Source organism: Musa acuminata, chromosome BXJ1-3, assembly GCF_036884655.1.
Source record: "Musa acuminata AAA Group cultivar baxijiao chromosome BXJ1-3, Cavendish_Baxijiao_AAA, whole genome shotgun sequence".
NCBI classification, from domain to species: domain Eukaryota; kingdom Viridiplantae; phylum Streptophyta; class Magnoliopsida; order Zingiberales; family Musaceae; genus Musa; species Musa acuminata.
The window spans coordinates 32,774,349-32,788,876 of NC_088329.1; the positions used below are offsets into that span (position 1 = coordinate 32,774,349).

The 14,528-nt window shown below is 38.5% G+C and overlaps 1 protein-coding gene across 1 annotated transcript; it reads left to right on the forward strand.

Moving 5' to 3' along the window:
* The first annotated feature begins 1,148 nt into the window (after positions 1–1,148).
* On the forward strand, positions 1,149–2,215 carry LOC135637274 (heavy metal-associated isoprenylated plant protein 28-like). Its single transcript, XM_065149895.1, has 3 exons — positions 1,149–1,293; positions 1,411–1,486; positions 1,590–2,215. The coding sequence occupies exons 1-3, from the start codon at positions 1,288–1,290 to the stop codon at positions 1,934–1,936; spliced, it is 429 nt and encodes a 142-aa protein (XP_065005967.1). The 5' UTR covers positions 1,149–1,287; the 3' UTR covers positions 1,937–2,215.
* Positions 2,216–14,528: the final 12,313 nt, after the last annotated feature.

Here is a 14,528-nt window from a genome sequence, read left to right on the forward strand (position 1 = left end):
CGAAACTAACGGGCGGTGATTGGTTGGGCGCGAAAACAGATGCGTATGAAAAACTTGAATTCAAATGCAAAAAATATTATTAGTATCATTATAACAAGCAAAAATTACGTAATAAATATTTTTATAAATATTCGAATATGTTAATATGAACAAAATCAAAGCACAAACGCGAATATATGGGACCCATGAGTCATTATTGTGGTGCAAAAGGTTTTTTTATTTTTTGTTTTACGTAATCCTATTCTGGATGTGATTACTCCAACAACAAACTCGATGGTGAATGGCGTACGTGTCGAAAGAGGTGGGAATTGACTAGAAAGATTGGGAAACCATACGTCATGAACTTAACTACCTTTTAATGGAGCTCCGTATTTAGACTCCCACGTCACCTCACCGCGCCCACCCCTCCCTCCATCCTCGCCCATGCTCGCATGTGATTCGTACGCCGCACCCATCCCTTGCTGCCTCACCGACCATTCCACGTGGCAAGCAGTAATTGATTGCATTCAATTATCGTATTCCCACGCTTCGCCCACACCGTACATCGGCGGGATCACGACTATTCTACGACGTGGCATCTTTTCAGCTTCCTTGTTTGCGGCCCCCGAGAGACTCACCAATGAGATAGTGCCCTTCTCATGATCCCGTTGCATCAACCCCAAACGAGCTTCACTTTCGCTTGCCGACTTCTACGGCAAATAGTTCCGTGACACGTGTGGTGACAGACGTACGAAGCTTCGAACCTCTGCCGACCTCACCGAAGCACGTAGTTTCGCGACACGTGTAAACGTAGCTCTCCATCGAGCGCGTCTGCGACAGGATCCGTTAGCGACGCGTCGAAGGTCGTCGGAGGGGAAAAGAAACCTTTCCCGTCGTGTTCAATGCCGTTCCATCTCGTATTCCGAACATCCTTCTGAATCGCCGTGTCGGTATGTTATGGGAAGATAGACTGGGACCCAAAATCATGGCCAATATTAGGAAAATTAAGAGTGTGCGCTGCGCCATATAAAATAGCTGATGCTTCGAACGGGAGGAAGACGCTAGCATCGTTCGTTGTATAAGAAAAGTCGGTGCGAAATTATTACTTGTACGTACTTTAAAACACAGGATGGCTTTGTTTAGCTTTTGACACCACAACAGCATCATGGACGCTACCCATTCATCGCCTCTATAAATAGAGGAAGCCAAGGCAGCTTCCAGTATTCGTCCCATCGGTACTCATCGCAGAACACCAAGACCGAAGACCAAGCAAGAAGACAGCTTTCGGTAATCACTGCAACATTCACCATGACGGTGAGTCTTCTCTCTCTCTCTCTCTCTCTCTCTCTCTCTCTCTCTCTCTCTCTCTCTCTCTCTCTACTTTACTTTTCGTTGCATAACGCTAACCGTCGCAAGGTGTTTTCTTCTCAGATTGTGGAGATGTGCGTGCATATGGATTGCGCAGGTTGTGAAAGCAAGATAAGGAAAGCCCTGCAGAAGTTAGAAGGTGAGAACACATTTGGAACAGTCTTCTTTCCATGAACCCGTCCATGGGTTGTTCCTCCTCTGGTATGAGCAGAAGAGATACTGACAACTGAGCTATGGAGCAGGAGTTGACAATGTGGAGATCGATATGGGAAGTCAGAAGGTGACGGTGACGGGATATGTTGACCAGAAGAAGGTGCTCAAGGCGGTGAGGAGGACGGGGAGGAGGGCGGTGCTGTGGCCTTACCAGTACAGCGCCGAGCAACACCACACCTTCAACCACCAGTACCACCAGCACCACCCGGCACTGGCTCAGGCCGGCGTCAGTGGCCCGTCTTCTTCCTATAACTACTACAAGCATGGCTACGACGACTCTCGCATACATGGATACTACCAGCAGCCTGCCATGACTGGGAACAGGACTGGAGATATCTTCAGTGATGAGAATCCAAATGCTTGTTCTGTCATGTGATCTTCATCTTGTTTTTCTTGTTCCACGTTGTGCTTCATAAGATTACACTTACGAAAACTCGCCATAGTTGAATCTCACAATGGATCAAGGAATTTTTTTTTTTTGACATGATTGTATCGGAGGGAGAAAATTAGATTTGGAGCTACGCAAAAAAAAATTGATTTGAAGTTTGGAGTTCAGATTTGCGATGAGAGGAATAAAAAAAATTCTCCTTTCATACTTCAAAAATTCGAGCAATATATTAATAAAAAAGTCTCTATATCTATTTTTTTGGTCGAAGACGATCCCTGTTTTCATTTTTCCCATATAGTATGCTATTTCTTGAAATTTCATAAATGTCTTTTCCTTTCCTTCCATGCTCATCACCTTCGCCTATCAACATCATCCATCTATTGCCTTTGTCACCTTCACCCTATCAGCACTACTCATGCACTTGTCATCTCTGCTCGCTATTCCACTAGAGGTCTCACACCTTTGTGCGATGTCTTCGTTGCCCGTCATACTCTTTGCCTTCACCTCCTGCTCTTATCCCAAGACCTTTATATTCTTTCACCCGCAAAAGAAGAGGTGAAGGCAACAAGCCGAAAAAGAGCCAAGGTAATGACCATGACAAGCAAGAAAGGGCCTAAAGCCTCACAGTGGGAATAAGGACAAAGGGTGCGAAGCCTTATAGTGGAAGTAGGGGTGAAGGTGAGTGGCACAAAAGACAGGTGGGGGATATCAAAGGGACAAAAGGAGATGAAAAAAATTAAATTTATGGAACGAAAAGATATTTATAAAATTTTAACAAATAGGGATACTATTTGAAGAAAATATATAAAAAATAAGCCCCTTATGGGAAAACACAAAAAAATGAGAAGCATTTTCAAAGAAAATCACCCATAAAATAATAATTAATAAGGTGACAGTAAAAAATAAAAATAGAATTGAGTACTTTTCACTCCCAAAATATCATGATAATGACTATTAATACTAACGAAAGGATATCAGTCATTGTTGGTGTGGTCATCTTCTTTATAAGATAGCTTTTACAAGCACGGTCTTGGACCAGAACCTCATCCGTTCCATCTTGGATATTTAATGATCCGACCCAATAGAAATAGGAAACCCTAAAAAGAGGCCCAACACAACCATAAATATCGCCTTCGTTGGCAGGCTCGCCGCTAAATAACAAGCTTGTGATGCTTGAAACCCATGGAAGGTTTGTTGCACACAGACTCGAAGCGGAAGAATCACCAAGCTCGGGAGATCGCCACCTGCGAGACTCAAGGTTTCCTCGTGAATTCTCCTCTATTTCTTCCAATCTTTTCCCTTCCCCTTCGATTCCGATTTCGACAACGAACTGTGAATTCGTCTGGATTTACTTCTATAATGTCGTCCATAAAGTTTTCAAGGGCAACTCAAATCGCTTCAAGTGAGTTGGTCTGAAATCAACCATCTCTTTGGTCATTCATGGAAATGGTCTTGCTAGCCTCTCTAAATCGAGGGCTAGGGTTGGCTCTTGGGAACGCGGTGGAACCGATGTTAGGATCCTTTTATTTTTCTTTTATTTTCTGTGCTTTTCTTTTATTTTCTGCACATTTATTAAGTCTGTTTAGTTTAGTTAAAGTCAAAACTCTATAAATAGGGATGTAACTACTTCCTTTCGGTTATCTATGAAAAATACTATTCAGTCTTTTGATAAACCCTAAGAGGCCGATCCCCTCGAAGTGATCAAGGAGGTTGATCCCCTTGAAGCGATCATCTCTTTCTTTTCATTCTTTTACGATAAGACTTTAGGGTATTTACGATCAGAAATTGGTCAAAACGATAACTTCTGGGTACATTTATTGAAGGGCTTATTCCAGAGATCTGGTGTGAGGTTAAGGCTCGTCAACTCCGCACAATGATGGTTGCAATTTCATTTACATGCTTGTATGAGGAAAAAATCAGTATGGAATATCGTCGAAACAAAGGTGCCAACAAACAAGTGATTAGCAGGCAACCCACCTCATCTACTCCTAGTCGAAATTATAACACTCGCAGACTAACCCGAGACGAACTCAAGAAAGGTCAGCGAAGAGTTTGTACCGGCATTGTGATGAAAAGTGGAATAAGGAGCACCGATGCAAATAAGAAAGACTTTTGATGATTAAATCGATCGAGGAGGAACAAAGCGTCAGATTTCGATCATGAAGATATGAAAACTGTTGAAGATGTTGAAGCCATCACACATATAGTGCATGCATTGGCTAGCTACTCTAATCCACAAACTATAAAAATTGGGGGAACTCTGAAACACCAACTTGTCATTATTTTGATTGATACAGGTAGAACTAATAATTTTATGGATAGGAAAGTTGCAGCTCGATTAGCTTATCACATCGAATGTTGTGAAAAATTTGAAGTCAAGTGCTCAAAGATAAAACCAACTTTGCAAGGCCAAGAATTACTTATAGATTTCTTTTTATTACCTTTGGAAAACTATGAAGTGGTGCTTGGAATGGAATGGATATCAAACTTAGATGATATCTCCTGGAATTTTTCTAAACTAATTATGAAGTTCATTGTTAATGAAAAATAGGTGACTCTTAAAGGAAGATACGGAGGTAAGGTTATAACTATCACTAGCCATCGGATGGAGTGGGTCCTCCAGAAGACACACACTAGATTCTTGGTGCAATTGCAGAACATTAAAAAGGAAACGATAGTGAGCATCCCAACTGGAAATAATAAATCATTACTAACAGAGTTTGCAGATATATTTGTAGAGTCACACGGACTTCCACCTCTCAGATGTCATGATCATCGGATCCCACTATTACCCGGGAAGGCACCAACCAACGTCTGACCTTATAGATATCCACATTTTCAAAAGGCAGAGATATAAAGGATTGTCACAGAGATGCTCAATATAGGAGTTATACGAGCTAGTGTTGTAACATCCCATTAGTCCCACATTGGAAGTGGGCAATATGTATGATTAGCTTATATGGGCCTGATGAGTGCGTTGAATCTCGGATTTTGATGATAAAATCAATTGATGGGTTAATTGATCTAATTCATATTATTGAGTTAAGTGTGCAGGATTAACTACGATAACCAGAAAATACAAAGCAAGAATACCGGAGTCAAGTTCGATGGACGTTTAAGAGTCCGAAGAATCGTCGGAGAAATTTTAGGAAGTTCGTCGAAGAGATCGTCGGAGGTTCACAGAGATCACCGAGAAGGCTCGGCTACTCATTAAAGTCAAACTTGCTTAGGATGTGTTTTGTTATGTAGCTCACTTGTAATTAGGATTAGGATTGAGAGATAATCCTATATCCTGGTTAGGGGCCAACTGAACCCAAAATTAGACTTGGTTTGGGCTAAATTTGAAGTCAATAAGTGAACCTAAGGGTCTGGTGGTGGCATCGCCAGACTGGGCAGTTGCACCGCCCAGCACTATCAGTGTCTGACACTAACAGGCGGTGGCACCGCCAGCATCGGGAACCCAAAGAGAATTCAAATTTTGGAGCCCAAATTTGAATCCTCTTGAGGCCTATAAATACCCCTCAAATCTCAGCTAAGATGACAACTTTTTGAGCAGCAATTGTTTAAGAGAAAGGCCTTAGAAAAGTCTTAGCTAGTCTTGTTTTCAATTTGCTAGTGTTCACCTCCTTTTTTCTTGCTGAAAATCTGTAAGAGAGTGAACCGCTTGTAAAAAGTTGTAAGAGGGGTATTCACCCTTCCCTTTCAAGAGATTTGCTAGTGGAAGGTGGGAGCCTCATCGAAGAGGGGCCTCGCAAGTGGATGTAGGTCACTTGACCGAGCCACTTTAAAAACGGCGTAATCTCTGGTTTGCATTTCATTACTGCTATTTACATTACTACAAATCTTCTTACTTGCTTTATTTCCTCATTACCTTTGCTGCACAACTTTGCGAATACGCTTTCAAGTTAAGCACTTCCGATTCCGATTTTTATCGTACGAAAGATTTGTCGAAACCAACGTTTTAATCCACTGCACTAATTCACCCCCCCCCCCCCCCCCCCCTCTTAGTGCCGCTCCGATCCTAACAATTGGTATCAGAGCTAGGCTCACTCTCATATTTGGTTTAATACCCAAGAGAGATGACTTACTCCGGCATGCATGAGAGTCATTCTATCACACGTCCACCCTTGTTTAATGGGTCGGATTATACTTATTGGAAGACTTGGATGAGGATCTTCCTCATTTTTATGGATTTCGAGCTTTGGACTATTGTTGAAAATGGATTTTAAAAATCTTCTCTTCCGATGAGCGAATGGAATGAATCGGAGAAGAAGGTTTTTGCTTTAAATGCAAATGCTATGAATGCCTTGTTTTATGCACTAGACAAAAATGAATTTAATCGTGTTTCAATTTGTGATTCGGCTTTTGATATTTGGAGAACTCTTGAGGTCACTCATGAAGGCATTAGTCGGGTGAAAGAGTCCAAAATCAACATCCTTGTGCACTCTTACGAACTTTTTCGAATGAAACCAAGTGAGTCCATCGGAGACATGTACACCCGGTTTACGGATGTCATCAATGGACTCAAAGCTCTTGGTAAAGATTTTACTAACTTTGAACTAGTAACTAAAATCTTAAGATCCCTCCCTAAAAGTTGGGATCCAAAAGTTACGGTCATTCAAGAGGCCAAAGGCCTTAAAACATTCCCTCTTGAAAAACTCATTGGGTCTCTAATGACCTACAAAATGACATGTCAAGCTCATGACGAGCTCGAGAACCCTCTTCCAAAGAACAGGAAGGATATGACACTCAAATCACAAGAAGACCACTTGAAAGGAACATCAAGTGATGAGGACAGTGACAATGACATTGCACTTTTGACTCAAATTTAAAAAATATTTAAGAAAGAACAAATTTAAAAATAATACAAAAAATAAATTCGAACAAAAGAAGGACCAAGTGATTTGCTATGAATGCAAAAATTCAGGACACTAGAAGAACGATTGTCCTCAAGCTAAAAAGAGAACATCAAAGAAGAATGCGCTCAAAGCAACGTGGGATGATTCAAGCGCGTCCGAAGAAGAGGAGTCCAACACCGAGCAAGTTGCTCATTACGCCCTAATGGCCATCGGAGAAGAGGTAACGGATTTAATTGATGCAGATTTACCTTATCATGAATTATTAAATGCTTTCCATAAGTTATTTGATGAATGTAAGACAATTAGTAGAAAATATAAATTGCTAAAAAAGGAGCATGATAGTCTCACTTGTGATATCGATAAATTAAAAACTGAATATCATGATAGTTTAGCTCCATGTATAAAATGTTATGATCTAGAATCTCTCCAAAAGGAGAACTTGCTACTTAAGGACACCTTGAAGAAATTCGAGGTTGGTAGCAAATCTTTGAACATGATCCTTACAAATAAGGGTCACGTTCCTAAAAGAAATTGAATCGGATTTGTGAGAAGTCCTCACCAAAATCCAACCACCTTCATTAAAGGCCCCGTCTTACAACTTTTGTTGCAAATATGGACATAAAACTTATAAATGTCCATTCAAGAAAATTAGTCCGAACAAACTAATTTGAGTTCCTAAAGGAACCATGATCAATTTTATGCAATATGATGAACAAGTTTTTAAGGCACCCAAAAGAAAATGGGTACCTAAAAATAATCCCTTCTTGTAGAAACATACACCATCACAAGCTAGGAGCAAGAGATGGTATCTAGATAGTGGATGCTCAAGACATATGACTGGAGATCCATCTCATTTCTCTATGCTCACTAGCAAAGAAGAAGGGTACGTCACTTTCGGAGACAACAACCAAGGCAAAATCATTGGCAAGGGAACCATAGGTAACAAATTAAAATTTTCTATTGATGATGTCTTACTAGTTGATGGATTGAAACATAATCTCTTGAGTGTTAGTCAATTATGCGATAAAGGTTATATCGTTAGATTTGAATCAAATGTGTGTATTATTGAAAAACTAAACCATAACATAACTATGATTGTATTAAAACAAAATAATGTCTACATCATCAACCTTGATGAACTAAGTAATAAAATGTGCTTCTCCGCTTTAAATGATGATGCTTGGCTTTGGCATAGGAGACTAGGCCATGCAAGCATGAAACTAATATCTAAGATCTCATCTAGAGAATTAGTGCGAGGAATTCCAAATATAAAGTTTATTAAGGACAAAGTATGCGATGTATGTCAACTAGGTAAACAAATAAAAACTAGTTTCAAACCAAAAACTCAAATTAGCACCACTAAACCATTACAATTGATTCATTTGGACTTATTTGGACCAATTGACACAACAAGTCTAGGGGGAAGCAAATATGCGTTTGTAATTGTGGATGACTATACTAGATACACTTGGACCTATTTCTTAGCTCACAAAAGTGATTGCTTCAAATGTTTCTCTAAATTTTGTAAACTTACTCAAAACAAAAAAGGTTTCATGATTTCATCAATTCGGAGTGATCACGGTGGCGAATTTCAAAACCGTGACTTTCAAAATTTTTGTGAAGTTAATGGATACAATTACAACTTCTCCACTCCGAGGAATCCCCAACAAAATTGAGTAGTTGAAAGAAAAAATAGAAACCTACAAGAAATGGCAAGAACTATGTTAAATGAACATAGTTTACCTAAGTATTTTTGGACCGAAGCCGTAAATACGGCTTGCTACATCATGAATAGAGTCCTAATAAGACCATCCTTATCAAAAACTCCATATGAATTATGGAATAACAAAAAACCAAATATTTCCTATTTTAAAGTTTTCGGTTGTAAATGCTTTATTTTGAATGAAAGGGATGCCTTAGGAAAATTTGATGCTAAATCCGATGAAGGCATCTTTCTTGGTTACTCTTCCGTTTCTAAGGCTTTTCGGGTTTTTAACAAAAAAACCTTAGTAATAGAAGAGTCTATTCATGTAGTTTTTAATGAAATTTCTAATTTAAAGAAAAATGATTTTGATGATGATCTTGGTTTTGATAATTTGAATTTAAATGAACCCCCTCCTCAAAATAGCAACTTGGATGCACCTTCTTCCGAAATTTCCTTACCTAAGGAATGGAAGTATATAGATGCTCATCCAAATGAGCTAATTATAGGAGATACATCAAAAGGGGTTCAAACTCGTTCCTCTTTCAAGAATTTTTGTGCTAACGCCGCCTTCCTTTCTCAAATCGAACCTAAATGCATTGATGATGCCATAAAAGATGATTTTTGGGTTAACGCAATGCAAGAGGAATTGAATCAATTTGAGAGGAATAAGGTATGGAAGCTTGTTCCTAGACCTAGCGACCATTTAGTCATTGATACTAAATGGGTCTTTAGAAACAAGCAAGACGAAAATGGTATCGTGGTTAGAAACAAGGCTAGATTAGTGGCCAAAGGTTTCAACCAAGAAAAAGGTATCTATTACGAAGAAACCTTCGCTCCCGTGGCTCGATTAGAAGCCATAAGGATGCTCCTTGCCTATGCTAGTAGTAATAATTTTAAACTATTTCAAATGGATGTCAAAAGTGCCTTCTTGAATGGTTTTATTTCCGAAGAAGTATATGTCGAACAACCTCCCGGATTTAAAAATTCTCTTCTTCCTAATCATGTATTCAAATTGACTAAGGCTCTCTATGGCTTGAAACAAGCTCCTAGAGCTTGGTATGAAAGGCTTAGTTCTTTTCTTATTTTAAATAATTTTACCAAAGGCAAGGTTGATACTACATTGTTTATTAAACATTTTGAAAATAATTTTCTTATTGTGCAAATTTATGTTGACGATATTATTTTTGGCTCTTCGGATGAATCACAATGTGAATCATTTGCCAAATGTATGAGTCATGAATTTGAAATGAGTTTAATGGGTGAATTAACTTTCTTTTTAGGATTACAAATCAAACAACTTAGTGATGATATATTTCTTAACCAATCTAAATATACATTATAATTGTTAAAATGATTTAACATGGATAATTCAAAAGCAATAAACACCCTTATGAGTACTTCGACTAAGTTAGATATGGATGAAAATAGTGAAAATTTCGATAAAAAACATATAGGGAATGATAGGTAGTCTACTCTACCTCACCGCAACTAGACCGGATATTATGTTTAGTGTAGGACTTTGCGCTAGGTTTCAATCAAATCCTAAATTATCTCATCTTAAAAGTGTTAAAAGAATATTTAGGTATCTTAAAGGAACTCCAAATTTAGGATTGTGGTATCCAAAATCTGAAAAATTCGATTTAATAGCTTATGCAGATGCCGATTTTGGCGGATGCAGGATAGATAGAAAAAGTACATCCGGAACATGCCAATTTTTAGGACATGCACTTGTTTCTTGGACTTCCAAGAAACAAAATTCAGTTGCACTATCTACGGTGAAAGCCGAGTACATTGCTGTAAGTGCATGCTGTGCACAAGTTGTTTGGATGAAAAATACATTAGAAGACTATGGAATTCACTTTAAAATTATTCCCATAAAATGTGATAATACTAGTGCCATATGTCTTACTAAAAATCCAATTCAGCACTCTAGAACTAAGCACATCGACGTTAGGCATCATTTCATACGTGATCATGTCCTTAACAATGATGTTCTAGAATTCATTGACACAAAGCATCAATTAGCATATATATTTACAAAAGCTTTGAATGAAGACCAATTTGAATTCATTAGAAGGGAATTAGGTATGTTAAATTGTCCCTAAACAATAAACTTGTTTGAATGGATTTTCCATAAAGTTTTTCATCTTCTCTCCGTTCCTCGGTGAATCTAATCCTTCTCCTTCGATTCTAAATGACATGTTAAATTATCTTATCCTAGTCAAACACCGCTCCAATCTGCTCAAGATTAATGATTTTATGATATTTTATGAATCTCAAAATTGATTTTGATGGCTTGATTATGAGTTTCAAGTTGACAATTTGAATTTGAATAAGTTTGTATTCGAATTATGATCTTGACTTATTGAAGTTACTACTTGAAATTTTTTTTTTAATCACAATCTCTTCCTTATACACCTACAATTTTTGTTATTTATAGAAAGAAGAGATTTGATAAAATGGATGAATGTTGAATTTTCCTTTATGATGAACTCTATGTAAATATTTTAGCATACTTAATTTTGGATGATTAAATTTTTGTATAATCAATGTTATAATCACAAATTATGTGCATTAAGTCTTATTCCCTTTTTGTTGATGACAAAGGGGGAGAAAAGTGATGACTTGTACCATTTTGATAGCATGACTTATATGAATTGCAAAAGCTTGTATGAATGTCTTATATGCCTTGCAAAATGCCTTGCAAAATCCTTGAGAATATCACAAGATTGATTGATCATATTGAAAGCATGCCTTACTTCTATATCATGAAATTCATGTTGAAAATCTTTATCTCCTATCGTAGTAAAAATTGTCTCTTATCATTCGACTTGAAAAGGATTTTCATCGAAGTTTCGCATTTACTTATGCTTCATGAGAATAACGATAAGTTCTACGGTTAGAACTTATCGGTTTATGCTTGAATTCAATGGGATGGAATTCAAGTGTTTTTATCTTCTCATAATATGGCATATAGATAGGGGGAGTTATGTTTAACTCCGTCATCAATTGATTGTCATCATAAAAAAGGGGGAGATTGTTGAATCTCGGATTTTGATGATAAAATCAATTGATGGGTTAATTGATCTAATCCATATTATTGAGTTAAGTGTGCAGGATTAACTACGATAACCAGAAAACACAAAGCAAGAATACCGGAGTCAAGTTTGATGGACGTTTAAGAGTCCGAAGAATCGTCGGAGATGCTGCCGGAACCAACCGAGAAGAAATCGGGAACCTGTCGGAATTTTCAGAAGTTCGCCGAAGAGATCGTCGAAGGTTCACGGAGATCACCGAGAAGGCTCGGCTACTCATTAAAGTCATCACAAGTTCGGGAGCTTGCTGGGAGCCCGTCGGAAGAAGTTCGTCGGAAAGCTCGCCGGAACAAGACTCGATGTTCGCGGTTGAAAACTTACTTAGGATGTGTTTTGTTATGTAGCTCACTTGTAATTAGGATTAGGATTAAGATATAATCCTATATCCTGGTTAGGGGCCAACTGGGCCCAAAATTAGACTTGGTTTGGGCTAAATTTGAAGCCCAACAAGTGAACCTAAGGGTCTGGCGGTGGCACCACCCCGAACTGTCAGTGTCTGACACTGACAGGCGGTGGCACCGCCAACATCGGGAACCCAAAGAGAATTCAAATTTTGGAGCCCAAATTTGAATCCTCTTGAGGCCTATAAATACCCCTCAAATCTCAACTAAGATGACAACTTTTTGAGCAGCAATTGTTTGAGAGAAAGATCTTAGAAAAGTCTTAGCTAGTCTTATTTTCAATTTGCTAGTGTTCACCTCCTTCTTTCTTGCTGAAAATCTGTAAGAGAGTGAACCGCTTGTAAAAAGTTGTAAGAGGGGTATTCACCCTTCCCTTTCAAGAGATTTGCTAGTGGAAGGTGGGAGCCTCATCGAAGAGGGGCCTCGCAAGTGGATGTAGGTCATTTGACCGAACCGCTTTAAAAACGACATAATCTCTGGTTTGCATTTCATTACTGCTATTTACATTACTGCAAACCTTCTTACTTGCTTTATTTCCTCATTACCTTTGCTGTACAACTTTGCGAATATGCTTTCAAGTTAAGCACTTCCGATTCCAATTTTTATCGTATGAAAGATTTGTCGAAACCAACGTTTTAATCCGCTGCACTAATTCACCCCCCCCTCTTAGTGCCGCTCCGATCCTAATAGAGTGTACTACATTAACTCCCGCTTAAGCATTTTGGTCCGCGGTTGAAGGACCAAAATGGAGTTATTGGCCAGTTGGCTCATCAGACACGGGTCGTGACAAGTGTTAGCCCTTATATATTTTTGTCCGCCTCTTGGGTTAACCAATGCATCCTCTACCTTCAAGAGTTTAATGAATGATATATTTCAGGCTCATCTCCGTAAGTTTGTTCTGGTTTTCTTTAATGATATTTTAATATACAATCCTTCCCTAAAAAGCCATTTATTACATTTACGAATTGTCTTTAATATCCTTCGTGAGCATGGTCTTTTTGTCAAGAAATCCAAGTGCCGTTTTGGGCAACCTGAGGTTGAGTACCTCGGCCATATCATATCTCAAAAGAGTGTTACAATTGATCCTTCAAAAATCCAAGTGATGACAGACTGGTCAATTCCAAAGTTAATCAAAGCTTTAAGGGGGTTCTTGGGACTAACAGGCTATTATCAAAAGTTTGGAAGAATTATGATAAAATCAATGCCACCTTGACGTCACTTATGAAGAAAGATGCATTCAGATAATCGGAAGAGGCAACTCAGGTATTTCATTTCTTGAAAATTATAATGACTACTACACCAGTGCTTGCTCTACCCGATTTTAATAAGTTGTTTATGATTGAATCTGATGCTTCTGGAGCTGGAATAGGGGCTGTATTATGCAGGAAGGTCTGCCTATTGCTTACGCTAGTAAGGCTCTTTCCCCTTCCCATTTGACGTTATCCATTTATGATAAGGAGATGCTAGCCATAATACATGCAGTCACAAAATGGAGACCCTACCTAATCGGTCGGTGGTTTCAAATATGCACTTATCACAAAAGCCTCAAATATTTTCTAGAGCAAAAGATTTATTCTTTAGAGCAACAGAAATGGGTCACAAAGCTATTGAGATTCGATTATGAGATCATTTATCAAAAGGGGAGCGAGAATTTAGTAGTAGATGCCCTCTCACGCCTTCTAGAACAAGCCAAACTAGTAGCTATTTCTATTCCTATTTGTGAGACTTTGGAAGTTATCAGAAGGGAATGATCAGATAATCCTGAGATCCAAAATATCACTAAAAAATTAGAAGAAGCTCGAGGTTCTATCCCAAATTATAGTTGGGATTCGGTGGACTTGCGCTATAAAGGCCGAATAGTAGTTACCCCACATTCTTTTTGCTAGATGATAATTATGAAGGAGTTTCATTCATCATCAATTGTTGGTCACTCGGGATTTCTCCGCACTTATAAGCGAGTTCGACAACTTTTTTACTAAAAAAGGTATAAAAAAATTCATTAAGAAATTTGTTGCAGAATGTGATGTTTGTCAGCATCACAAAAGTGAGATAGTAGCTACCCCAGGCTTACTACAGCCCCTCCCTATCCCTAATGCTACTTGGACCGATATATCTATGGATTTCATTGACGGACTCCCATTATCTCAAGGAAAAAGTACTATACTTGTAGTCATGGATAGGCTTACAAAGTATACTCATTTCTGTGCTTTAGAACATTCTTATACTGCTGCAAGTGTTGCTCATATTTTTGTGGAAAACATAGCTAAATTGCATGGGAGTCCCTGTTCCATTGTTAGTGACAGAGATAAGGTTTTTACTAGCTCCTTCTAGATAGAACTTTTTCGTTTATAGGGTACTCATAAATATGAGCACTGCTTATCATCCACAAACAGATGGGCAAACTAAAGTGGTAAATAGGTGCCTAGAAAATTACCTCCGATGCTTTACTAGCGACAAGCCGAAGGAATGGATTAAATGACTTCACTGGGCGGAGTGGTGGTATAATATCTCTTACTATTC